The sequence below is a fragment of the Maylandia zebra genome, linkage group LG4, assembly GCF_041146795.1.
Source record: "Maylandia zebra isolate NMK-2024a linkage group LG4, Mzebra_GT3a, whole genome shotgun sequence".
NCBI classification, from domain to species: Eukaryota; Metazoa; Chordata; class Actinopteri; order Cichliformes; family Cichlidae; genus Maylandia; species Maylandia zebra.
This window is the reverse complement of record NC_135170.1, coordinates 21,797,279-21,825,095: the sequence shown is the minus strand read 5'-3', so window position 1 is coordinate 21,825,095 and position 27,817 is coordinate 21,797,279. Positions and strand designations below refer to the sequence as shown.

Below are 27,817 nucleotides of genomic sequence, written 5' to 3'. Positions count from 1 at the left end.
AAACTAAACAGGGCAAATGTTACAGCTTTAACTTTCTTATCCACGCACGTGTAAGTGACGCTATTTTCAACCGCCCATTGAATGGGCGGTCGAGCTGGCTCCCGTATATGGTCATTTTTACCATATATGGAGTGACGGTGGTGACGCGCGTGCTGCAACGGAAAAAGTGACCGTGTGCGGGAAAGGCGAACGTTAGAGCTGGGTCCTCTTTTCGGGAATGTGAAGGTACAACTGTGAAAGCTGTAAGCCGGCTGCATGAATAGACCATCCACGACTTTACCGTCAGTAACCCGCAGTCACTCTCAGCATGTGAGTACACTCTGCCCTGCGAATGATGTGTGCTGCTTTTAGGCGTGCTGTTCTCAGCTCTCATGGGAAGCTACACAGATGATCTCTAGTATTAAACTTGCTTCCGTGTTGCATCCATCTGGTGTTTTGCGTTGTGGAGAATTTTACTGGTGGGAAATATTTAGTCGTAAAAGAAAAATAATAATACAAATAATGTATGCACTGTAAATGACGCCTGTGGGCACGACTGACTATTATAGAGGCTCACATCAGGACAAGCGAGGCTAACTTCTTCTTTTCTTTCCACAATGGTGATTGTGGGCAGTTGGTCCGTGAACTGAACACAGACCAACTGCATATTATCAGGAGCTTTCCACGCAGGCGTAGTTAAACCAACACTTCCACAAACCTTTAGCAGAGCAAAAAGGTCCACGTGAAGAAGCGAGAGACTTGACAAGTGTACACTTCCGTTTTCGTAGGAAGTGGCCACACACTCGGACTTTGTTTTCTTTTTTTTTTTTCTTTTTTTGTCAAACCCCTTTTATTTTACGACAACCACTTCTGACTTGCTCATGGGTCCTCCACACTCACATTTTCTACAAGTTTTGTTTTCTATTTCCTGATCTCAAACGCACTTGCACGAGACATAGTAACTAATCATTAATATTTAATGATGAAACCGGAAGTGAGTGGGCTTGCTCCTTAGTTCTTGAGCCCACCTTTTGTCGCCCTTGACGCTAAAACTTACAATTAGATCGTATCGAAAGCTCCCATAAGGTGAATACACTGTTGCTGTGCAGCAGACTGTCCAGCAGATGGTGCCTCTCTAAAGCACGCCTGTTCAGAATGGGATAGAGATTTTAGGTGTCTGATATGCCTCTGTGGGAGCTTTCTCTTTCAGCTTATCGTCTGCAGAGATAAGACTATGATGTTGAATGATAAGTGCCACTAGCTTCCAAAACATGCATTATACAGGTAGGTTTTAGTTTTAAAAAATCAAAGGTAAAAGTGATTATGGTGCAAAATCCCCTCTTTTTGCACAGTATAGTATTTAGCTTTATGTCTACTGTTTCTCTTATCTAACCCAGACTCCTGTTGGACATGATTGGAAACTTCGGTGGCTTCATACAGGAACATAATAATTCTAGGGCATGTTGAAACACAAAATCCTCAGTATGGCTCTGAACAACTCTGAGAAGAGTAAAACTTATTTAACAAACATTATGAATGAATGAATGAATGAATGAATGCTTTATTGGCCATATGCAGGTTGCCCCACAGAGGAATAGGGTTATATATTATATATATAGGGTTATATAATAATTATAATGGTTGGTGTGTGTGTATGTATGTATGTGTGTGTATATATATATATATATATATATATATATATATATATATATATATATATATATATATATATATATATATATATATATATGCACCTGTTCATTTTTTTTGAAGGGGGGTTGGGTTGGGGATATTTGTCTTATACAAATTGAGAACCTACAGTATATATCGTGCAAACCTGACTCTTTGTAGGAATCCCCCTTACAGTAACCTTTCCATTTTGCTGTGAATTGGGCTGTGTTTTATTTCCTCTCTTTGCCGCATGCTGCATTAAACGGTAACAAGGTTCTTAGCAGTGTAATTACTCATGATCCGGATTTGATTGTAAAGTGGATTGTTTGATTTGGCAGTGTGAGTGACTGTATTGGTAGTGATGAAGCTTATGTCTCTGAAAACCTACAACTTGTTTGTAGGTTTTCTTGCCATATTCTCACTTCTCTTATTCTTGTGCCTAAAATGAGCCACACCCTTTCACTTTAACTCTTTACTGCATGAGACTTGTGAAGCACTGAGCTTCACGAGGCTCAATAAAGTAATAAAAATGGCTGATCTTTGATTTTTGCATGTAGAAAGTGTGGGATTTGCTTTACAAGCTGGTGGTTGGGTTATTTTGTTTAGTTATGAGTATTTTAACGAGTTTATTTTCTTCCATACATCTACAAGTGTCATGCATTTCCACACTGTCTTTATTACGCCTATGAGGCAAGCTACCAGTGGACCTTCACTTGATAGTATTGGTTTGTGTAAATGATAGATAGATTAGATAAATTCAGCTCCAGATATGCAACCATACCGACTCTTTCTTTTAGTCAGGGTGAAATATCCTGAATAGAAAACCCGTGCAGACATGCAGGCTGTTATAAGCAGTGACTTTATGCACTTAATCATTTCCAGACTAACACTTTTTTGTGTTGGCATTAGTCATTGTGCTGTTTCAACATGACTGAATGCACAAAAACACCTTAATAACTTTGGTGTAATCCTGCTTTAGAGGGTTTGTAGTAACAGCACAGCAGCAAGTGCCAGCGTTTCCCTTTCCCTTCACAAGTTTGTTAATGGTGCATAAAAAAAGACGGGGCTTCTCAAAAGTCTGGTGCTTTTAAATATAATCGTTAAGATCCGCATTTTCTCACTTCCTTCACCAGCCTCGTCAGGATTGGCTATTCCCCCCCCCCCCCCTTTGTCACCTGCTCATCTCCACTCTTTCACCCTTCACATGGAGCAAAAAATACAAGTGGTGGAATAGAATGTTAAACAATAACTTATATGGAGGTCAGTGAAAATGAGCGAGTCTTATTTTTCTTATTTAATATTTCATATTACAAAATTATTATAAAGAGAGCCTCAGCAGCGCTGTCATGAATGGATCGAGCTTCCTTTAAGCGGCAGGTGTCATGCAGGGATTTCTAGTTGAAACAAAAGCGTGATCTCCGTCAGTGCACGGAACACCGAGCAGTGGCTCAGCAGATGCCGTTGCAACGCCGCTTTTCCTCCAATAGATTTAAAGTGTGCGCTCTGGCCGACAATGGATGGTCTGGGAGTGGGAGGATCAGCTCAGCAGCGATCCTTCTGGCTTTGTTACGCCCGGGAAGCCATTTTGGAAATCTGCTTGTTGTGCACTAGCACAGCAGTCTCTCGCCACTTGTAAACTTTGGCGTATTTCTGTGAGAAAATAGCGTTGAAGGATTTGTGGATCCGCAGTCATAAATAAGCCTTTTGGGGGTTCCGCGCGTCGGGATGCTGGCAGAAGTTTGCGCATGTTCCCTGATAGTACTGTGTGGATCTTACTCATTTGGATTACGCTCTTAAAGAATAACAGCATAAATGGAGCCTAACAACGCGGGCAAGTTGACCAGCTGCTTTGAAAATCATATTAATGTAGAAACTGTTTTTAGTGACAGTGTGTTTGCATTTTTTTTTTAAATTCGGATCTTCGCTGCGCTCCTTTGCCAACAGTTTTGACAGTGTGCGCAATTTTAGGCCTGATTTTCTACGGTCGTTTTATTACATCTGCGACAGTATCAAACGTTAGATGCGTTCTCAGTGGTTAGTAGTGATCAGTAAATGCGTGTTGTTTTTACAGATAAATCTCAAGTTGACCTGCACGATGAGCAGTGTGATTAGCGCGTCGTTGCACAAGCCTGTAAGTCAGTGACGGCGCTGTCTAAATACATCCAGCTTCTAAATTTAGCACGAATGTAACGGGGCTGATATGTCATCGGGCCTGAGCGCAATACAGTTAGAACAGGAGTACACATGTGCTGTAAACAGTGTTAGTGTATTACTGTGTTTTGACAGTAGCTGGAGCAGTCACAGGACTCAGCTGTTTGCGCTGTTCGTCGCACACAGTTTGCGTAAAGGAGGCAGCAAAAAAATAAAAAGGGAGATGTGCGATAGTACTGTGGGAAAGGTGTAAAGGTGTCACTGTGTTGCATGTGTTTGTTTCTCTTGTTACTGTTCAGCTTGTCTCTTGGTGGATTAATGCACCGTAGGGGAGATTATTATTTAATTTCGGAGTGTCCACATTCAGCGCCTGCGTCATGATTCAGCGCAGTGCTGACATGTTGCAAAAAAGGAAAGAAAGAAAAAAAAACAACAACCCAAAACTAATCCTGGCTGAATTTAAGTAGTCCCCTTGGCTTTTGGGAATTTGTTTCCTTTTATCCCGCTTTTCGGCTTGGAGACTTGGATGTGGATTTGAAATCATGATTAAGATTATGGTGTTGAGAGTTTGGTGCTGGGTTTTCAGTAATGGCCATCTGTTTTATTCTGCTGCTCTGTCTTTGAGTTGTTGAACAGAAGTTTGAGTCAGACTGCCACATGCACAGAATGCCATCTAGAATAGTTGCTCTGTTGTGGCCAGAAACCTCCAATCGGACACTGTTATTGCATCAGTTATCTCATTTAAAGCTGTCTGAGGCACCTTATACTCTGCATATAGCTTTGTGTGGTGAGGTCGTGGAAGTGATCCATTTGAGCCAAAATCTCACTCTTCAGCTTGCTTAAATGCTCTGTTGCAGGCAGCTTTTTCTACCCTTGGCTCTGTATGATATCATTTAGAGTGCATATCCCTACTACAGCAATCAGGGACACTCAGCAGTCCCACCCACTTGCCAGTCATACCTTTCGTATGCAAGTGTGAGGCCATTGACGGAAAGCAGGCTTAAAAATGGAGCTAAGATGGCTTGTTTCAGGCCGTGGATGGACTGCAGCTTTTCATCACAGCCCAGTATTTGAATTCTGCATGATAATGCAAATCTAAGCTACGGACACATTGGGTCCACTTTAATATTGACATGCTCGCAACAATACACAACTCTTCAAACTGTTCACCAAAGTAGGAATATTTGCAGAACTGCTGTGTTGGAATGCATTAATCTTACCTTGGTTAACCTGAGAAACTTTCAACTGTGAGCATGTGGAACGAAGTATTTGTTCAGCAGTTCACACAATGCAGGTTTCACTAAGAAGACCAGCCGTTTGGCTTTAGACTTCCCGCCCATTGCCTTATAAATCAGCCCCACCCCTTTGTGTTTTACTGGGTTTCATAATACTCAGCTTACTCAAGTGCTCACTGTAGCTGTAGCTGTGCTGGTGAGGAGTCCTCCTATTACAAAGGGGAAGAGGATCGTCATTCTTTGGCCTGTCTCTACCAGCCTTTTCGATCAGCTGCTTGTTTTCTTTGTGTCCGGAGGAGACGAGACGAGTCATTCGCTACAGCTTCACTGGTGTCCGTAGCTTCTGTCATCTACCAGCGTGAGCCAGCATGGAGGAAGAGGTTGGCCAACTCTCAACCACAGGCAGAAACACAGTAGTATTGTTTTTCAGAGGAAAAGGAATGTCCAGCAGCTCTCATTAGGGTCTTGCCCGCACATGGCTGTGCAGCACAGCACTTACTGGCGGTTGTGTTTTCTTGGAGAACAGCCCAGTGAATGGAGCTTGAATTGATTTGGGAAGAGGCAGGAAATTTGCTAGTGCTGTGTTATTTTATAAAATGTAGATGCAGTTCTGAATCTGTACTCGAAATGCAGTTAAGCTGTGGCGCAACTCGAGCTCATCATTTCTGCCAGAGACAAACTGAACAAAGCGTTTTGCATTTTGTTGTGTGTGTCTGTGAAGTTGGTCTGTTCTTGTTGTCCTTGGCTAAAATAGTCCTTTGCCTTGAATCCTAACTCTTGCAGTCTAAACAAAGAAGTCTGAACATGGATTTTTCCCAGCTGCACACATACACGCCACCACAGTGTGCTCCAGAGAACACCGGCTATACTTACTCTCTCAGGTGAGACTTCAGCGCTGCGCTGCCGTAGACTCGCTGCGGTACTCTTGCTGCAGCATCAAACATTCAGGCCCACAGCATTTCATTCACACCTTGCATGTCATTTGTGGCTGCTGAGATCCTACTGGTGCATTTTAATCAGAGTTGTCCAAATACTCTCTCTTCTGTTTGCTCTAGTCCATGAACAGAATATGCTTGAAGTCAAACTCTAATTCTCATGTAATAATTTTTCTGTCTACTTGGTTATGACTTGCATTTTATCCGATTTTATTTCCTTACTGAAAATATCCATCTGTCCCTCAGCTGTTTGAAAGTTGAGAATATGCACATGATTTGCTTTTCATTTAAAATAGAAATGCCTTCATTTATAAGAACAGCATGAGATTGTTAAGTGTATTTGCTCCTCAGTACATTTCTGTGCTTGAACTTGAGGTTTTAGTAAATCTGTGGCTGTAAAAATATCATCTGGTTGTGGTTTTGATGAGTCAGCCTCACAGTTCAGTTGTGCATTTCGTGCTTGGTGAGCAGTTGAGAAGCCTTGCGCAGAAATATATTGTCTTGTCTGTACGCACTTTTCGCTATATTGCAAAATCAGCGTGGCAGTTTAAAACTTTTCAATGATTTTTAGAAGAACAGAGAAGAAGTCGTGGTGTTTTGAATTTATTGTCGGAGAGGATGCTGTCCATACGTGTGCATGCATGTAACACCAGCCTCTCCCATCGTGGTCCTCTTCCACACCTTGTTTCTTGTCAGTCATCCTGGCTTGGGCGTGGTTGACATTACATCAGTAAGGTATGTGGAGGAATCTACGACTCATTGCTTTCAGAACAGAGGAGCATTTGCAGAGCAAGAAATTGTAACTTCATTGTGCCTTTCCTCGCTTTAGGCAATGGGAGAGTGATTGCATGACTTTTAGGAGCTTCTCAATTGAATATGAGAGTATGAGAGAGTCTTGTAAAAAGTCATGTTCGAACAAAGACCCCTCATTTGGTTTACAGCTTCTCTTGCAGAAATGCAAATCACATGGTGAGAAGTGCACTAAGCAGATCCATGTGCTCTTTCCCAGCCAGCAAGACAAAGTCAACAGCAGCTTCAGTAAATGTGTGTCACACTAAGTTGTGTTGTTTTCATTATGTATTTGATGTGTCAGCAGGTGGGATTGGTATTTATGGACAGTGGTAGTTGGCTGACTAGATGTTTTTTACGTTAAGCTTTTAGAGTAGCAAGTAATCTCTGATGCTGTATTATAATGAAAATGACAAAATATTAACATTCTTCAGATTTCAGGTCAGGATTGTGGCACACAGGGTGTGTTTTCAAGTTGTGTGAAATCCTTTCCTAGTAATAAGTCTCATGAGTCACAGTCTCTAGACTGAGGCCAAATAAGAAGAATGTACAAAAGCTTGTTTGACTCCTCACCCAAGTCTGCAAGGTAGACTTGAAGGGCTCAAACACGCTAATCATGTTCCTTTGAATGCAGTCAGCTGGGGAGCTATTAATGAACCTCCCAGTCAAAGCCGTGCCCGTGATCTCAGGATTAGGCTAACAGTTTATGCTGCTTGACTAGCTAGTTGACTGATCTGTTGTTTTTATTAGCCTGTGTCTACTGCAGCTCAGAGGCACTAAATGTTGGCGCTTGCAAATAGCCCCTCATGTGTTCAATGTGTGTGTGTGTGTGTGTGTGTGTGTGTTTGAGTGTGCATGGTCTACAGTGAATGCAAGAGAATAGCACAGAGAGGGACAGGGTCAGGTGACAGAAACCGTTGGCCCATCTGTTGTCAAAACTCAAAAGAGCAGAGACAAGTTTTGTAGCAGTTGATAGTGCTAGAGGAAGGGGCTTCCCTCTTACCAGGAAGAGACTGTTACAACATGGACCCAGCAGTCTGAGTAATACTGTATGTGCTCCCAATGAGAGAAATGCTCGTGCAAATCTAATTTATCACCAGACAAGGTTTAAGTTGGGGAATTCCCCAGTGCCTACACAGCTGCTACAATGTAGAGTGAGCCTCAGTCCAGTAAAAAGAGACTTCTCAATAGTCTTTTCTTTTATGTTCTAAATCAGGATACTTTGATTCATGCTCCGTAATCCTGATTATGATACCTCAGAAAATTGGTTCCATTCTTTTTGACACTGTTTTAGATGATCAGAATCAACTTCCTGGAGAGTTTAACCAGGGTTTTCCTGCTGTCATCAATATTAAAAAATGTAAACAAACATTTGTTCAAAAAACAAACAGAAAAACCCTCCATCCATATAAAAATGCAAAAATACAATTGAAGCTTAGAGCATGCTGTTAGGAGTGACACAGCAAACCAAAACCACAGCTGAAGGACTTTTTAAAAGGTCCATATTCAGTGTCCTAAAACTGTTGAGAAGAGGGAAAAAGGTAAAGGTAAGCTTAAAAAAAACCAGCTTTTGCATGTGTGAACAAGGCTGAAGTACAAAACACCACAGACTTTGTGTTATGTCTTCTCTTGAAATATTGTTTAGAGTTGGGTGATATTTATGTGACTAGCCCAGGAATAGTGATGTAGACTCAGTCCTCTTTGTTATTTCTGAAGCCTTTTCAGATAACTGCATATTCTAAGCTTGAAGGTTTAACATCATAGATTTTTTTTGCACATTTTTCAGCCTTTTGACTTGATAAATGGCAAACAAGAACAATTGCACTTTACAGGCTGTGACTGAGAATTTAGTTGCACCACCTCCAGAAAAATGCACTGAAAGCAGGTGTGTTTGTAAGTGTTGACTCTTAGAGACCCTCCATATTTTATAGAAGTGGAAGTAGGTCAGTAGGGCTGGGGCTTCTGTTTGGGGGCTTTTTCTCCATCAAGTGATGGTTGAAGTGTGTAAACCGTAAGCAGCAGGCTTGATTGAGTACTCTGATACTATATAGTGCTATCTGCAAACATTAGCTACACATAAGCGATGAAAAATAAATAAATAAATGTGACAATAACAGATAGAAACTCAGCCTTCTAGCCATGGAAACATTTTTTTAAATACAGATTTAAACAGATTTTTTTTATTATTATTAATTTGGTTAAGCAAATTGATGCAAACATAAATCTGCAAGAACATACAAAGCACATTTTCTCATCAGATTTGTGCCTGCTAGTCATGCTCTGCAAGACCAGGTTCAGGAATACAACATGAATAGGGTGGGGCTGAGTGCACTGAGAGTAAGCTGGACAGTTGTTGCTCACCGTGCTGCTGCAGTTGTTTTGACATGTGGTCTGTTTTTTTTGTTTTTTTTTTAACTACATGCACTGCTGCACAAGTGCCAAGTAAATGACAGCAGCTGGATTTTTAAGAGTTTAAGAGTTAGCTTTCCGCTTTTCTTGTGAGTGTTATCCAAACATTTCTGTTTCTTTAAACGAATAAAAGTAGAAATTTGAACCTTAAATCTTAAGTGCGTGATGAATATGATTCTGCATAAAAGAAGCACTTCTGTTTCTGGCCTGTATTGTGTTTTTGCATCACAGCATCTGTCTGTGGACGTGGTAAATATCTAGCTTCTGCTTCTGATGAGTCTCTCTCTCCAGCCAGAGATTTGTTTAGGACGGTCTCTGTGGCAGCAACAGCAACATAAATTGGCACACTGTGGTGTTATAGCACGGATAGGAAAAGGACACCACACAGCAGGGCAGAGGGAGGTACTGTCTGTGGGTGGGCTCAAATGATCCTAATCTCAGTGCCAAATCCAACCCACCCAAACATATTTGGATGGAAATTTGAAGACTCTCAGATCCTGGATTCTGGTAACTATAGGCCTTGGCACTTAAAGGGCTCAGTTGAACAAAACAGGAAGACAGAGGGGGCTACAATTGTGCTCTGATTTCATATTCTCCCCACAGACTTTCGAAGGCTCGCACAACTGAATTTCCAACTGAAAAAACTGAGAGGAATACAATGTAAACACAATCAACACAATCCTGTAATATCACTGGGAGGAGATTTGAATAATGGAAACGAAATAGAAACGAGCGTCAGCCAAATAACAGCATCCCAAGTCTCTGAAATAGTTTGCTGTTGGCACCAATCTAATAACCCATGAACATTCAGTAGTAGAACTTGCAGTAGGTTCAATTTTCTTGGGCTTGCAGCATTCCCATATAACACATTTTGTGTTGTTTACAAGAGATGTAATGTTTAGCTGTGATTAGATTAAAGTGCCAGCCAAAGAAATTTTGGTTTATGAGATTGCGGATGGAAAATTGGACAAATTCAATTAGAAAATCTGATGTCTGAATCCACCTTTTTCCTTTCGAAAGTGATGTTCTATGTAAATGGTTCTTTTACGTGGTAGGACAGTACTTAAGACATTCAGGTGTGCACTGGGCAACTAACAAAATATTTGTTTGGACGACTTTAACTAGGACTTTTCATTTTTCTGAAAGTTTAAATCAGGTCAGCATGCCCCTCTTATTAGTGTGTGTGTGTGTGTGTGTGTGTGTGTGTGTGTGTGTGTGTGTATAAACCTCCTGGCAAGCTTTTGACAAAGCATTGCAGCCACAACTGTGGTTTCCACACTGAGATTTACAACCCAAATGGTTTTTATAACCTCTGTTGAAGATTTGTGTGTGTTAGTGTTAGACAGAGGGTGCAAATGGTAGCCATCATGGGGCAGGGTTCTTACTAACTGGACATATTGCAGCAGACTTCCTGCTGTGTTTAACTGTTTTTTTTTTTTCTGCACTTATCACAATTGCTTTGATCTCTTTTATGCTGTGTTCACATTTTCTCCTGCAGATGAAACTGAGATATCTTTGAGGTCTGAATGCCATTGGTAAAAATGACATTTTTCTTTTACTTTTAAAAAACTACAACTGTTACATTTTTATAGTTTTAATGTCTTACAAGCTAACCGTTCCTATAAAGGCTCATAAAAACTATAAAGAAGTTAAAAAGTGATAAAGGAACTAGACAAACGTTACAGTATAATACAACTTTTAGCCCTTAGCTTACATCTGTTCACATATGTCCCTTAAACAAGGTGAGCTAAATCATTCATTGCTGGACTTTAAATAAGGTTAATGAAAAACGAAGGAAAAAAACTAATTAGTGCCTCCCAGCTGATCTTTTTTTTTTTTTTCTTTTTTGTGCAATAAGTTTTTAGTGTTTTTAATGAAACCATGCAAAATTTGACTTTGATGGTATCAATATTTTCCAGATTAAAGGCCCTTGGAGAACATGGGGCTTTTAATGGGTTTATACGTTTTGGGGTTTTATTTATGTCATTTTTTATTTGCTGCCAGCATTTCTGAGCCCTCATAACTTCTTTAGTAGTGAAGATGGCCACATTTACTTACAGACATTTACTTGCTGTATGTGAATGCATGATGCTTGATCACAAAAATGACTTTATGTATTCATTCCAGTATTCGGAATTATTATTTTTATAATAACTGAATGGATATGCTCATTTTATTTGCTTGGTGTCAACAAAGTGTCTCCTTTTGTATTTTGTATGATGAGATTTCATACTTTTGCATACACTACGCAAAGCAGGCTTCATGTGGGAGGCTATTTAGAGATGGGAAACAAATTCTAGCACTGGGGGTGTAGACTCACCTGTGGTGATGTCACAGGAGTAACTTTTTTTTCTGTTGGTGTGGCGGGATCATATATCACTGGATAGATGAAGATGAAACCAGAAGTGACAATTTCCTGAGTTATTTTGGCAGCTTCTGCGATTTCTGCACTGTCATAAAAGAAAACAAAAACCCTAAAAAAACAATTGGTTTTCTGTTTCAGTTGATTATTTTATTAAGTGGGATCAGTGGAGACCTGTCTTTCGTCCCATGGACAAATGCTTCCTGTATGAGCTGTAATTTCCTTGCACTGATCATGCATAGTAAACAGACTCACCCAGCTACATTTACACCCGGATGAATGAATGTCATGACATAAAATATATATTTTGTGATTTTTACTTGATTGAAGGCTGAGCTTTAGTAATCTATAACAAATATAAACGGCTCGACTGCATAACAAATGTCCAAAGTAACAACAAGGCAAACTTAAGCTGGTTAAATGTAGATTCCAGTCTGATCAGATTGGATGTGCAGTTGTGCGCTGTAAGAAAGTTTGGCTGCGCCCACTGAGTGTGGGAAGATAAAGCTTTAGTCTTATGTAAGGAGAGATTCCAGGAAGCTGAATGTCAGGATGGAAGTGTCTTCTCTCTGTAATGTACTGCATGGCTCTTCATCTTTGTCTCCTTTGCTGTGTCCATCTCTATTTTTGTCACGGATGTGGGCCGTGGAAGCCGCCTGGGAGAGAGCGGCACATTAATGAATTTGGATACCCGATGAAACGAATCGCTTGTTTTTAAACTTTTTTTAAATTTGCTAAAGGAGGGGGTGGTAACCAGCTCTGTTTGGAGGTAAAAGCTTTGTTTTTATAAAAACCCAAATGGTGTTTGTTCTGTTAAAATATGCCCACATGGGGTTTCCAGGTAGAACAGAAGGTTATTAGGAAGCTTCTACCTGGCTGTAGGCTATGCAGACAGTTTCCTCGTGCACACACCCTGATCTGCCCTGTAACACTTGCTTCCACACCCCACAGAAACGTTACTAATCAAACCTGAATCATTATGCTTTGGTATGAAAAACACACTTCTGTGTGTGCGTGAGTTCTTGTATAAATAGGAATGAAGTTGTGTTTTGATAAGAATGTAACCTGGAAGCAACAGTTATTACATTTTATCCACTCCATGTTGCAGCTGTTGAAGTGTGGCATTCAGACATTCTTGCTGTGGACCGGAATCACTGGATTAACTCCTTTCGGTCATTTTTGGATCACTTTAAAAAAGAGAATTGTCAGAGTTTGGGACTCGCAGTTGATTTGGAAAGGCAAATGCTCGACTGCCACGCAGCTGTTTCCCAATATTTAAATTTAAAATTTGAATAAGATAAAAAGAGGTGCAGGTGTGATGGAAAACTGATTGTTATTTTGATATTTAGCCTGCCTGTGTTACAGTACGCACTATTTTCTCAGGCCTTTGATTAGACAGTGTCCAGCAGAGTCCTTATAGTCTCTACTGAAGCTCTGTTGGGTCTGTTGTTTGGTCATTTTCACAGCACAGATGCTTATTCAGGGATATCAGTGCTGTAGGCATAAGTGGACAATGATTTGAGACAAAAATGTTTCCAACTTTTGATTCTAGTTTGGATTTTACTCAAATTTTACTCTTGCCTCCTACTAATTAGTGCACTAATGACAGTGCTCATTATAGCATTTTAAAACCTATTTTGCTTTGAAAGATTTGTAACATTTTTTTTACTTTTTGGTGTTTTACAGAAACCTCTCCTTGCTACCAATCCTGTGTATATGCTTTGCATTAGAAGATAGGTTAATTTCAGATCAGCAGGATACTGCCCCGGTGGTCATGTGTTCAAAGAAGGGCCAGTTGGATCAGCAGGCGAGAGGCAGAGTGAGGACAAAAGCACTTAATTGGCTCTCAGTGGGAGTGTGTAATCCTCTGGGTTTTAGAGACCGAGGGAGGGACACAGAGCAACCTGCATAAGATATAAACGTGCACAAATGCATGCACATACTGCTGGCTTGGTCAGTCTCCTCTGAAATCATATGCCGCGTGTGCTCTGCAAGAGATATGGACAGGCCATAAAACTCGTGTTTACACATTTACAGAGTTTCCTTGTTGAAGTGTAACAGGAAGTTTATTCCCCGTCCTCCATTGAGAGGCTCAGTCCAGAGCTCCACCCTCCCCACTTGTGGACAGACTTTACAGATCGTGCTGGAATCTAATATTTAATAGATTATTTCATAAATTAAAGGAGGAATAAAATGCTTTTGTCTCATTAATCAGCAATAATAAATATTTAAAAGAGACGCCTTTTGAATACTGTAAATTCTGTCAAAAAAAAAACCTTTCATTTCATATGTGTCATATTAAAATGAGATTTTTTTTTAGAAGGAAACATTTTCTTAAATGCCTAAACAAATATTTTATGTTAATGCAAATTTTAAAAATATTGTTATTAAAGCCTTGAAATGAGTCCAGTCCAGTACACCAGCGCTTCTTTAGATGTAGCAAAAACTTTGCACTGAGGGTTTTGTTATAATCGAGTTCCTTGATGAGTCATTCAGACCCTACAGTCATGTTTGTGGTGCTTGTAAAGCATTAGTGCCTCTACTATTACAGAGAAAGATGGAACAGTTGTACTTTAAGGTATTTTCTTTTCGCACCAGCCCAGAGGCATTAGCAAGTTCCATAGTGTTCCAGTGTAGTCTGCAGTTGTTTGAATGTTGTCCTGGCTTAGTGCCTACTCTTCCAGGTGGGTGTGGCCCTGTGAGTCACAGCGAAGCACGGCAAACAACATTCATAGTGTGTTCTGACTTTCAGTTGGTTTTACAGGGAGGGGAGTAAGAGTCTCGTGTTTAGCCTTCTCGCATACTTTGGATGTTTACTGGGTTTGTTTGTCTAATTTTACTTTCAGAGACACTCTGTGCCTGTTCTTATATTTCTCTCTCCGTGGTGAGTGAGTCACTTCCTGTCAGGAGCTCTGCCAGTTGCAGGGAACAAAAGCATCACAGCTCTGTAAAAAGGACTGGGTTTGTTTTTTCTTTTTTAAAAAAAGTGTCTCTAAGTTGACTAACTTAGGGACAGACATGAGTAAAAAGGCAGGATATCCCCATTCAGTATTGATTTGAAGCATAAAGGCACTCTCGGGGCTTGTTTGTCTCCAAAAGGATTCCCATGCAGTGGATAAAAGAAACGCCCTCTTTGTAATTAACTGTCATGCAGTGCCTTCTTTCACAGAACAGTTTTGTTTTCCTTCCCAATTTTCTAACATTCCCGCTCTTTCTGTTCTTCCTGCTTTTCTCTGTCCGCTCTCACTCTCAGCTCCAGCTATTCAACAGCAGCGTTAGAGTTTGAGAAAGAGCACCAGATAGCTCCTGTGTACGAGTCGCCCAGGATGTCACGACGGAGCCTGCGTCTCCAGACCAGTGCCAGTCACTATGGAAACGAGAACCTGGCTGATTACTCCCAGAACCACCACAGCAGCAGCAGCAGCAGCAGCTACACCAACACCAGCACCAGGAGAGAGACACGGTGAGACCAGCAATGGGCACTTTTCCTCTTTGACTCTAACATTTAACTAACCAAAGAGTAAAAGAAGAATTTTAATAATAATAATAATGATAATAATGGATTGCATTTATATAGCGCTTTTCGAGACCCTTAAAGCGCTTTACAATGCCACTATTCATTCACTCTCACATTCACACACTGGTGAAGGCAGCTACAGTTGTAGCCACAGCTGCCCTGGGGCAGACTGACAGAGGCGAGGCTGTCATATCGCGCCATCGGCCCCTCTGGCCAACACCAGTAGGCGGTAGGTGAAGTGTCTTGCCCAAGGACACAACGACCGAGACTGTCCGAGCCGGGGCTCGAACCGGCAACCTTCCGATTACAAGACGAACACACACCTCTTGAGCGTGGCAATCGTGGATTTATTTATGTTGTTTATTTACGTTTGGTCATTCTGAATACCAACACAGACTGATTTGTGTCTCATGGCTTAGCTTCAGAATAGTCTGCCACTCCATCTACATTAAGCTGATTCTGTGGACTTTTCTTATCACGTAATTTTTATTATCTGTATTTAATTTGTTTTCTAATGCAGTTTTGTATTGCTGTTAGCTGTGTTTTAATTTTCTATTGTATGTCTCTTGTGATTATTGCTGGGTATTTATAGTAGTTGTTCTGCAGCACTTTTTGACTGCATGTCTGTAAAAAGAAACCACAGCTCAGTTGCGGGTTTTCTTTATTCCCACGCAATTACCAAACTCACAGCTCTGTTTCCCCTCTCTGCTAACACAGGACGCTGCGGAGCAGAAAGCAACAGTCCAGTTCCAACTCCCTGTCTTTATCCCTGAGCCAGGCCGCCACACCAAGGAAAACCCTCGCCTTCTCAGCTGCTAGTACCCCCATTAACAGCAGCAGCAGCTTGCAGCAAAGCAGCACAGCGTCTGATGCCGCTCAGATCACAGCCATCGTGGAGCAGCCCCATCTGAGGCAACGCACTGTCACTACCACAACAACAACTTATGTGGATGGACACTGGGGTAAGTTGGAATAAATAGCTACATAACAATAAAGACTCAATCGCGAAAGAGAATACTTCTGAAAAATCTCCTTTAATTAAGCATTTTATTTGATTCCACAGGGCAGAATATACAACTGAACTTCCTCTCTGAAAAAATAAAATGACAGATGTTATTTTTTTTTTTAGTTCCTAAAGACTCTATCAAAAAGAATTTGAGGCTTATCTTGGGTAACTGCTCTTTGTTGACCCTATATTAGATAATCTTGCATACCCAGAATAATTGCTCAGGAGTGGAGATACGACAGGATGAAGTGAAACTGCTGAGTTGGTTGAGAAAATGAGGCAGAGTAATGGTAAAACAAAATGTTCAGTCAAGTAAAAGATATGTTATTACAACACAAATGAGAATATATAAAACAAATATTTATGTTTGGGTAATTGCAGGGTTTTTTGTTTGTTTGTTTTATTAATTTTTTTTACTTAATTCAGACATTTGAGTATCAGTTTTATTTTTGAATGTGAACATGTTTACATGCTCCACGTGGGCACCTGAGATCCCCTGAAACTCCCTCAAAAGCAGCTGCACACAGATCTGTGGATGGTATCGTTTCAAATTTCATTTTTCTATAAAAACGTCTCTCACAGAGTGAGGCACATTTCTAACTTCCTTTCTATCGTTCAGCGAGCTAAAGCAGCCAGATGGAGGCCGCTTACTGTGCGAGAGAATAACAGGAGACATTCTGTTGCTTCTAACTTTCTCTCTGACTGATCATTTCCACTCAGACATCTGACGTAAAATCACTTTCAGACATTATCATTAATGCTCGCGGAAGCTTCAGATATTCACTGTTGACTATCACTGAGTCTGAGGGGCGCAAAAGCCTGTAATCTGGAGAGACCTGTTTTTTGTTTTAAGAGGACTTTTCCAGAACTCCATACCAAAAAATGTATCTTAACAGCAGTGTACTCCAGCACACTTACTGCAGATTTATGCAATCTTGCAAGAGAGAGTAAAAGATCTTAATCCTTCTTCTGCTACAGTAGGTTTTTAATGTTGCTGTGTGCAGTCAACTACTTTAACACCAGGAAAAGAATATGTAGCTAGTAGTTTAATGGTTTCCTTTGTGTTTGTTAATGAATGATTCATAAACATGTGAACACGCTCTCCTCCTACAGGGCAGACTCCCAGCCACAGTTTATCAAGTGTCAACGGCGATGCCAGTACGTCAAAGTCCCACGCCGCGCTCTCCAATGGCTACATTTGCAGAGACTGCTCTGTACACTCTCAGAAGACGGACTCCTTTGTCACACAGTCCGCATCGTCATTATTATCGTCATCATCGTCGTCAACATTTCAAGCTGCCGAACCTTCCACCGATGCCCTCTCGTCAACATCATCACCTTTCACCAGTATTTACAGCAGAGACAGGAGTCGAAGGAACAAGACGGGTGAGAAATGTCGTACTTAAATACAGCCATTGTTTTTATTGCTTGGATAACTGAGCTGGGAGGTTAAATGCATGTTTTCACTAAGTTGTGAAATGATGAGAATGTAATCAGTTGTGGTGTTTCTCTACAGGTGTCCTGGCTTCCATGTCTAACACGTGTATACGCTACAGCAAACAAGCCTTGGCCCCCATAGTGTCCTTAGTCACTGTGCTCTTCAACAGTGTGGTCTGGCTGGGTTCAAGGGCCAAGAGCCAAACAGGAAAAGGTACACAAAAAGAGACATTCTTTTGTTCTTCATTCTTTTCCCGTCATTTCCACATTTTCCTCTCTCATCGTTTGTCCCAACTTCCTGAGCCGCTTAGAGTGAGACTCTTGGTGATCTTGAGAGAGAACTGACTCCAGGAGCTTTTAGAGATGTGTGCAGCTAATTTGAAACCTCGTGATTTCTACCTCACCAGCCCTGTCACCATCACTCTGTCTCACTCTCTTTGTGTTTCATGTGTAACCTTATTACCTTTTCCTCTTGCTGGACTCTTTCCATAGCTTCCTGTTTTGTTTTTATCCAAGTGCATCTTTGGGGAAACTCCTCTATCATTAATGTCACTTCTTCCTCGTCTTATCACCAATATTTATCTGTAGCTTTTTGTTGAGTGTGTGCATTTTTGACTAACACTAAGAATGCGGACCGGTGTGTCACCAGGTGCCTTGACATCGTTTTCGGACTCGGTGAGACAAGCGACGTCCTCAAGTTTATCCCAACTGTGGCTATTAAAGCAGACCACTCTCCACAGGATGATGGGCCATGGGGCTAATGGATATGAAGGACAAGGTACCCACTGTTACTACTAAGGGCAAAGGTTAAAGGTCGCAGCTCCTGACATCTTCACCTGCTCTTGTGTTAATAAACTTTCCTGTTATAATTTCTTTTTTATCACTTCCTTCCTTCTTCAGCTCTTACTGTTTTGTTTGTTTAAGGAGAAAGGCGCCTCAAATGGAGATTTTTTTTGACGTTCAAGAATCTCTTCCTCATGTGTTTATGTCTCAACCTTCACTTTCACACTTTTGGCTTCTGTTTCTGAAGGAGGAAGTAAACTAAACACAAAATTAAAATCAAAACAACCATCGCCTGATTGTCAAGTGTCGAGTATGTGGCTGGTCAAGCAGAACTAACAAGGCTCTTTGACTCCAGCCACTTTATCAATGTGCAATCAAAAGTTTTAATTAGCAAAAAAAATTTATTTCCAACTCTGCTGCTGATTTAAGCTGTTTTTTTTCACAGCTGCAGAACTTTATCAACTGTGACCTTTTCACTACATGTGTTTTCTCCTCACTCTTCTATCTACTGCTCTTCATTTCCTTCACGAGGACTCCTCATCGTCACATTAGTGGCGTGCATTTTGCCATCCTCACACTCCGCCTTCCTTTTCATCATAACTTTCTCACACAACTGATAATATTGCTAATACATGCCCTGTGTGTATATTGCAGCTCACTCGAGCTACTGTGGAAGCATGAATGTGAAGGATCTGGTTACTGAAGATGCGTCACATCTTAATCTCAATGGCTCCCTGTGTAAGCAGGCACTCACACACACTCACACACATGCATGTGCTCATTTTCTCACACGTAGCATGATTGACAGAGTTAATGATATGCGTGACCTGTGTCTAGATCAGCGAGCAAAGGTTGTGTGAACTGATTTAGCTGGTCTGAAGCCCGTTGACCGACGTGACCTGCAGATGTTTCTTTGTCTTAAATGTGTGCCTCAGACTAATGTCGAGCCATCAGTTTACACAAAAACGTCACATGACTGACCATGGTCCAAGAAATAAAGCAAATTAATGGTTGAAAAGCATCTTGTTTTAGACTAGTAATAGGTGAAGTAGCTGCTGGATTTCACAATGGTCTTTAAAATTAAGAATAAAAGAAACAAATATGACAAATACCATTTTCAGTTGTTCTTCTGAGTCTGAATAAATTCTTAAATAATTAGAGACGACCTTTAAGTCAGGAAACGCAGCTTTGCATGGTGCAGCATCTCATGCATTGCAGAGTTATATAGAATATGCATGCTCATGGCTTTTTAAAAAATTATAATATAATTTGTTTTTCATTTTCTTTATTTTAATTTGCTTTGCTTTGATAATTTGCCCGACTGCGTTTCTTTTTTTTTTTTGTATGATTTCATTCACACATGCTTTTTTTCTGTTCATTCTGCGTGCCTGCTGTCCATCATTTGGGCTTACACAGGTGATGACTGTAAAGGGAAGCAGGTCTCTGAGACACACACCGTCCTCCTCAAACAGTCGTCTAGGTCCCGCCGACTGGCGGGGGCACTGTGGAGCGTCCTAGTTTATGCAGGTTAACCAGCACTTCTCTTATTGTTGATCACACCGTATACATTTACAGGAACATGTATGTTTTGATCATTCAGTTGCAGCTCGATCAGTTTATTGCTTTAGCTGAGTTTAGTGAATTAAACATTTCCCTCTTTTACCCTGTTTTGCAGGTCACTGCCTCCTCCAGCCAGGTTACTGTGTGATGAGAGCAGGCAAAGCTTTAGGTTCAGGTGTAGGGACGGCAGCACAAAGGGTGCTCTCACTGTTCTGGATGCTCCTGGCGGCTCCAGGTCAGTAGCTCTTGTTTTTATTTCATCTTTTTAGAAATGTTCATTCTCTACTTCTTTCTTGCCCTCTCATTCTGTGTGTTTTGTATTTTTCTTTCTCAACAGTGAAGGCAGGCAAAGGACTTCTGTGGTTTCTTGCAACAGGATGGTACCAGCTGGTGTCTCTCATGTCTCTGCTCAACGTCTTCTTTCTAACCCGGTAAGAGTCGTCCTTCCTCAGCTGTCTTTCAGAATCTCGCAAGGAATAGAACAGAGTTTAACATTTAATCTGTTGAACAGCTTTCAAAATACTAAAATATCTACATTTGATTTTTCTAAGATAAAACTGTGCAATAATATAATGGGATGGATTTCTGCATTTTAGCTGCTAAAGGTGAACTTATTTTCATCAGGAGGTAGTAGAGGCCAAACACGGTGTTAAAAGAGAGTGAACACTGGACTTTCATCATGCAGCCAGAAACAAGACACCAGATAAATGCTAATGATGCCCTGTAACTGCTGTGTACACAGTTTGGTCAAACAAAGAGCTGTCAGGCTCAACTGAGAATCATTATAGTGAGTACGATCAGGTCTGACCTCCACTAGCAATTAAGTATGTGACAGCTTTATCCTAGGCTTTCCTCAGCAGTGCAGATACACGTTGCATATCTAATTGAAAGTGCTGGAAGTTCTGTTAACAAACTCTATGAACTCTCTAAAGCCAAGTTAGGTTATTATGTTGTTATTTTCACTCCCATCGAGTGACCACAGCTCATAATCTTCAAGCAGTAGTGACTGCACTGAGTAAGACATTTGCAGTTCTCATAAAGCCACATTTCCTGAGCTGTGAGAACATATTGAGTTATTACCTGGGGATTTTGCATTCATGCCACATGTCCTCCTGTCAGTTGTGCGTTGCTCTGATGTATGTATGTTCTGTGTTTCAGATGCCTTCCCAAACTCTGGAAGCTCCTGTTGTTACTTTTGCCCCTTTTGCTTCTCCTTGGTGAGTGCCTTATCAAATATCTAACCTATTTAGCGAGCACATATAGAAAAAGTGATCGTGTGGCGGTAGATGTTATAACCAGCACGCATCCCCAGAGTGTGGGACAAATCAAGTAGCAGATTCAGGTCAGCCTTTTCAGGGCTGTGCTGTGGTTGAGCTCTGCTCACACAAGCTCTACTCACATAACGGTAAATCACAAGCACATTTTATTAATCCTTTGTTTACTTGCTGAAATACTCCTTAGTGTACATGGCTTAGCCCTTACATTGTCATCACGATGGGCTTGCTTACTGCTGCTTCTGTAAATGAGGGAAGGAAATATTTAGCCACTGTAGTCTTGCAGCTTCACTTATAAATGTGAATATTCAAATATCTCATGCCTTGTATTATACACATGACCCACAATTTGGACTGTTTTGTATCCACAATGTTGATATGTTGACTCTGTAGGGTTTAGGCTCATATCAGTGTGTTGAATAAGATTTAACAGTGTTATCTGTGATTTGTGTGCAGCTTTGTGGTTGTGGGGTCCGTCCACTGCTGCCCTGTTTGCCTACCTGCCAGCCATAAACCTAACAGAGTGGCGTCCTGCGTCACCCTTCACCTTCTTGTCAAACTTGGTACCAGTTCCTGCCTCTGTACCTGGCCCTGCACCAGAGGCTCCCATGGAGCAGACCCCAGCCACCCCAGTCTCACAAGTATCGGTAAGGGAGAATGAATGAATATATATATATATATATATATATATATATATATATATATATATATATATATACACATACACACATGTCACTACAACATGATTATAATCACTGATTGATGTTCATTGATTTATTTCCCTCCTCAGCCAGTCCTTCCCCCTGTGGCAGTCTCCAGTGTGGACATGGAGCGTCTTGAACGCGTCGAGCGTCAGCTAGCCCTGCTTTGGGAGCGAGTCCAGCAGGGTAACCAGAAGCAGGAGCAGCGCCATGATAACATTTTGGGTCTCTACAGCACCCTGAGGGAGCAGCTCCATACGCAGACTGACAGGGACAGCCTAGGACTGTGGGTGGCCTCCTTGCTGGACCAGAGAATCGGTGTGCTGCGAGGAGAGCTGGAGCAGGAGAACACACAGAGAGCGCAGGTAGGTGGATGACACAGTGCCAAAAACGCAAGTTAGTGCTGAAAGCTCAAGAACAGAGTTACAAGAGTTACATTTTTTCATTTTATTTTTTTGCAGGGTGCAGAGCTGCAAAAACAACAGCAAGAGAGTCAGGCAGCACGACTGGCTGATTTAGAGTTACTGCTCAAAGCTCTGTCTGCCAAGACTGAGGTATGTACTGCAGGTTTACTGCTTTGCCACTGAGAACTTATAAAAGAGCATTAAACACTAAGTGCCAAACAGTTAAAATACTATAATATTTGTATAGTGTTGGAAAAATGGGTTAGACAGCCAAGCTGGTAAGAATGCAGCCCTGGTGTTAAGTCTGTATAAAGGGAACAGTGGTGCAACGTGAAATATTTAAACTTGCACTTTCTCACTGTGAAAGCCAACAGGACAAAATCACATGTCCTCCTTGAAAAAATAGTATCCAGTATGTATCTTGTCACTTGCAGTTTTTTAAATATGCTAACCGAATCCTCCTGTTTTTATATTTTCTTCACTGCTTCCATAACTGTTTTATATGTGTGCGGCAGGAGGTGCAGCAGAAGCAGCAGCAGTATGAACATGAGAAGAAGAAAAGAGAGAAAGAAGCTGTCACTTCAGCTGCAGACACGGCTCCTGTGAGGTACAAGAAAAAAAAGGAGAATAAATAAACCTTACAGTCCACTTTTTTCCCTTTATTTTGTTGTTTGTGCTGTTTACATTTTGAGTTTCTGTCTCCCGATCAGTGTGGGCGTGAAGCAGGAGGACCATGACGCTCTGCTAACAGAAGTACAGAGACTTGAGGTAGAGCTGAGTAAAATCAGACAGGACCTGCAGGGCGTTGCAGGATGCAAGGGCAGGTGTGAGCAGCTGGACACGCTGCAAGACACTGTAAGTCAAATATTGACTTTTGTTTGGTTTTGTAAGACAATAAAAGCTTAGCCTGCTTGTTCTGTGAATCCTCTTGTATGAGTTTTTAAAATTGTCCCCGTCCCGCTCCCAGATATCAGCCCAGGTGTCCTCTCAGCTGCGTAAGGAGTTGCAGGCTCTGTTCTTTGGTGTTGGTGCTTCCGGAGAGGAGCAGGGCAAGGTGCCCGAGTCTCTGATCCACTGGCTGTCCCAGCGCTACGTGAGCACGCCTGACCTGCAGGCTTCTCTGGCCTCACTGGAGCTTAGCATCCTGAGAAACATATCCCAGCAGCTGGAGGTCAGCAGGACCCAGACGGTGGTTGAGGCTGAGTCCAAAGCCAAGAGCATTGTTCAGACAGTAACCGGAACTGTCCGGCACGCTTCTGCTGCCGAGGGACTGACAGAAGAGGTAATGTGTGCACACTTACCATCAGCATCATCAGTTGCATTTACATAATCCTAGTTGAGCTCAGTCTTGAAGACTGTTACTTTGCAATGTTTTTTTTGTTTTGTTTTTTTAGGCTCACATGTCATTTTTATCTCTGCTTCTTATTAGCAAGTGAAGCTGATTGTGCAGAATGCTCTGAAGCTCTACTCCCAGGATCGGACAGGCCAGGTGGACTATGCCCTGGAGTCTGGAGGTAAGAAGGAGGAAATCTTTCCATCCTTTACACAAGTCAGTAGCTAAGCCAGTGCGGCTCATCAGGCTGGTTATTACATAACTCACGTCTGTGCAGTAATGTATCAACAAACTGATGTTTGGTACATGACTACTCTTATAAAAACTTTAGGTTGCAAGGTAAAGTACACTGTAAAATCTGAACGCTGCATAAATCACATTATATTTAATTGCAACACGTCTCTTATGCAATACGAGTGCAGGCATTAGCAAGCTCAAGGACACCAGGGTATTAATGCCAAAATCTCCATTGTGAAATGTGCCACTAAGCAGAGTGTTGACCTATATGGGCCGGTGACTTCAGCGTGTGTGTGCACTGAAACATTGTAACACGTTCATAGAAGAAAAATGCACATTATTTAATTGTAATGCTCTAGTTGCATAGAAGTAATGGCGATCAGTAAAAGCAGTCCTGGTGTTGTGTTGATGTTCTAACTGTTAAAAGCGGTATCGCCATGACTGAGTCGCTCACACACTGTGCAAAGATTTAAAGTTCACGTAACATCAGTGGTTGGAGAGTTCCCCCGGGCAACTAGTTTGCAGAGAGCATCACAGTTTGCTGGTGATTGCTGCAATAAATTCATCCTGTTGTCTCGCCACACATTGCCTCCTTAATGTGAATGACTGGCATCTCCTTTTTTTTTTTTAACCCAGGATTGCAACATGCCAGTATATTAAGTTGTGATCAGTTCCATAAATGAGCTCAGACATGTCTGAAATAATTGTTACCGCTACCACTAGTTTGCCTTAAAGCAAAGTAGCAAGACATTTTTTTAAAAGTACAATTTTTATTGCAATAAGCTCCACGCTGTCTGAAAAACTGTTAGGAACTGACAGCAAGGTTTGGAAAGGTTTAGGTTTTTCACAGCACTGTGTATGGTGTATTTTAATATTAATGATTTTTTTTTGTGGACTTGAGAACGAAAACTTCCGGTTTAGTATAATTTCTGATTGTGTGTGTGTGTGTGTGTGTTAAGGTGGCAGCATCCTCAGTACCCGCTGCTCTGAGACCTATGAAACCAAGACGGCCCTCATGAGTCTGTTTGGCCTGCCACTCTGGTACTTCTCCCAGTCTCCACGTGTTGTCATTCAGGTGAGCCTCGCCATGAGCTGAATAAAGTTGCGTTGCACCAAATATAACAAGTAAATAGATAGAATCTGCTGATCTAAAAGCCAGTCTCTCTCACTCCTCCACTAGCCTGATGTGTATCCTGGAAACTGCTGGGCGTTTAAAGGCTCTCAGGGCTATCTGGTGATCCGGCTGTCCCTGAGGATCCTGCCCACATCCTTTGCTGTGGAGCACATCCCCAAGACCCTCTCCCCAACTGGAAACATCACCAGCGCCCCACGCAACTTCACCGTCTTTGTAAGAAACACACCAACGAAAACCATGTAATGAGACACCTTCTACTCTAAAGCAAACATCCCAGGTGATCACAGGCTGCTTGTTTGTGTTCAGGGTCTAGATGATGAGTACCAAGAAGAGGGAAAGCTGCTGGGACACTACACATACCAGGACGATGGGGAGTCACTGCAGATCTTCCCGGTTATGGTAACTTTAGAGGCACTTCTTAACATGATTAGAAATGTAAAAATAGTAATAATAATCACCTCAATGTTTGTCAGCAGTTCCTGAAATCTTCCACTTTTTTTCCCCTCAGGAGGAGAATGACAAGACGTTCCAGATAATCGAAGTGAGGGTGTTGTCCAACTGGGGTCACCCCGAATACACCTGCCTGTACCGCTTCAGAGTCCACGGAGAACCTAGACCTCACTGAACCAACCACCACCACAACCATACTCACTTATATATGATGCACCACCCCATCTGTACATAGCTCTCACTGACTTAAACCCGTAAAACTGAAGGGACTCTGCAGGAAGTTTGTGGATGTTTTTGTATGAAAAGCAAAGAAGATGTGGATTGTTTAAAGCATTGTGCTCAGACCGAGTCATGAACGTAGTTTTTTGCGTAATTTTGAAAGAATCACAGAAAAGTTTGGATGAAGACTGTTAAAGATTGGGAGAATTTGAACCACAGAAGAAGCTAAGTCCCACTGCTACCCTTTTCAAGGCCTCTTGCACTGAATCAGCCCCCACCCCTGAGGGCACCAAGGCTCGTGGGAGCCAACAAACCCACCAGTCCCTCCTCAACACCTTCGACAAGAAGGTGGATGCTTGACATAAGGAGGGGGGCGGGGTTACAGACTCATCTCCACCAATTCTTCACACACCGTATCTGTCTGATTTTTCTTCTTATCTCTGTTTAACTTTTATTTTTTAATGTTTCACATCAGAGTACTATTTTCAGGATGAAGACCACTGCACCTTTGCCTGAGATGATATCCAGGCATGTCACTTCAATTTGTTGTCATGTCTCCACAGTGACTCCTACAGAACTGTTTTGGGCAGTCTGCACTCGACGCGTTATATCCACTACATTCTAATCTTGGCTTCATGCTTCCATATAGCCATAACTAAGACTTTTATTTTGGAACTGAACATGCTGCCTATGGATAAGCGCTGAATGTTTTCTGAAGCGGCGGCTTTGATGCAAGTTTCCTTTAACTACACAGCAACATTATAAAACCACTGACCTGAGCTCTATGTGACTAAAGTATTAGGAGGATACTCACTATACGTCTCATTATGTAGAGACTCGTAGTTTTTACACCATGAAATTACCAATGTTGAACTACTCCTGTCAATAATTTCGCTTTTTCTGTTCTGCTTCTATCAAGAAGAGGTTCACTGTCTCCCTCTAGCTCAGTTAATCGTCCTCCTCACATGAGCTCCCACTATTCTGAAAACCCTGAAGGAATGTAATCTGTATATTTTATTGTTGATAGCTGATCCTTTATAATATCTCCTTTTATCAGTGTTGCTTTATAAAAAACCAACATCCTGTCATTATAATTGTACTACTATTATTTCTTCTGTTACTCGTGGTGTTTTACTTCTTTGATTTGATTTTTGGGGGTGTTCATTTTAGAGGGTGCTCTGCAAGAACTTGTTAGACAAATGTTTGTGGCACGGGTCTTCACAATTTCTTTAAAATTAAGGGTTCTCTCATCAATTTTGGTTCAAAATACGGGAAAGTCTAAATTGTTATGTGTAAAAAGGAAAAAAAAAAGACTTTTGTTCACAATCTTATTTATTAACAAGTCAATTAGTGGCTGCAAGGTAAGACTTCCTGCAATGTATATTTTGTTAAAAGCTGTTCAGTGCATTTTGGAACCATCTTAGTTCTTTTGTTTGTTTGTTTGTTTGTTTTGTTTTTTTAAAGATAAATGGCTATTTTTGTTCAGTCATGAGATGACTTAACTGCTTTGGATTATATTCCAATAAAGACTTTAATTTTGAAGAAATAAATACATCATGGCTAAAAATTACTATGATGAGCTCTAACTTTTCCTCGTTTATATTCACAGCGGAAACGGTTAAGTGAATATGTTGTTGTTTGTTTGATCTTTTACATCATCATTTAGCAGGAGCATCTACAAGCAAAAATCTGAGGATCAACAGGCCTGAGTAATTCTGAGTTAACCAAAAATAATATGCATGTGTTTTACCTTAATACTTTTGAGGCATATATAATCACGTACAAAAGTCTTTACTGCTCATCTCTTCATATTTTAAGAGGAAAATTAGAAATGCATGAAATGCAAAAATAGAGTTTGCACAGTTCTAATGAGCTTGAACGTCAATATTTGGTATGACCACCTGATCTCTCTGAGCCAAGGTTTCTTGTAATTTTGTTTAATCAGTCTTCAGGAATAATTCTCCAGGCTTCTTTAAGGACATTCAAAGCTTTTCTTTGGATGTTGGCTGCCTTTTGTTCTGTTATCTATTGACATGATCCCACACTGCTTCAATAATGTTGGGCTCTGGGGAGGCCAATCCATGACTGATAGTGTTTCATTGTGTGTCTTTGTTTTTTTGGGGGTTTTTTTTGTCCATCCAAGTACGCTTGTACTGCATTGGCAGTGTGTTCTGGATCATTGTCATGCTGAAAAATGAAGCTGCTGCCAAGTTTTTTCCAGATGGTATTG

General features: G+C 41.2%; 1 protein-coding gene across 6 annotated transcripts; it reads left to right on the top strand.

Moving 5' to 3' along the window:
• Nucleotides 1–158: 158 nt before the first annotated feature.
• sun1b (Sad1 and UNC84 domain containing 1b) lies at nt 159–27,157 on the top strand. 6 transcript variants are annotated; one of them, XM_004558284.6, is made up of 23 exons: nt 3,194–3,481; nt 5,820–5,917; nt 14,785–14,994; nt 15,766–16,010; nt 17,168–17,440; nt 17,571–17,705; nt 18,141–18,269; nt 18,929–19,012; nt 19,691–19,801; nt 19,950–20,069; nt 20,172–20,265; nt 20,993–21,051; nt 21,565–21,755; nt 21,899–22,174; nt 22,271–22,363; nt 22,729–22,820; nt 22,924–23,068; nt 23,181–23,495; nt 23,643–23,727; nt 24,743–24,858; nt 24,964–25,131; nt 25,225–25,317; nt 25,427–27,157. In XM_004558284.6, the coding sequence occupies exons 2-23, from the start codon at nt 5,841–5,843 to the stop codon at nt 25,541–25,543; spliced, it is 3,228 nt and encodes a 1,075-aa protein (XP_004558341.2). In that variant the 5' UTR covers nt 3,194–3,481; nt 5,820–5,840; the 3' UTR covers nt 25,544–27,157. The 6 variants fall into 6 exon arrangements, with proteins under 6 accessions (XP_004558345.2, XP_004558341.2, XP_004558340.2 ...); XM_004558283.6 differs by lacking the exon at nt 3,194–3,481 and adding an exon at nt 5,260–5,416; XM_004558288.3 differs by lacking the exons at nt 3,194–3,481; nt 5,820–5,917 and adding an exon at nt 159–309.
• The last annotated feature ends 660 nt before the right edge of the window (nt 27,158–27,817 follow it).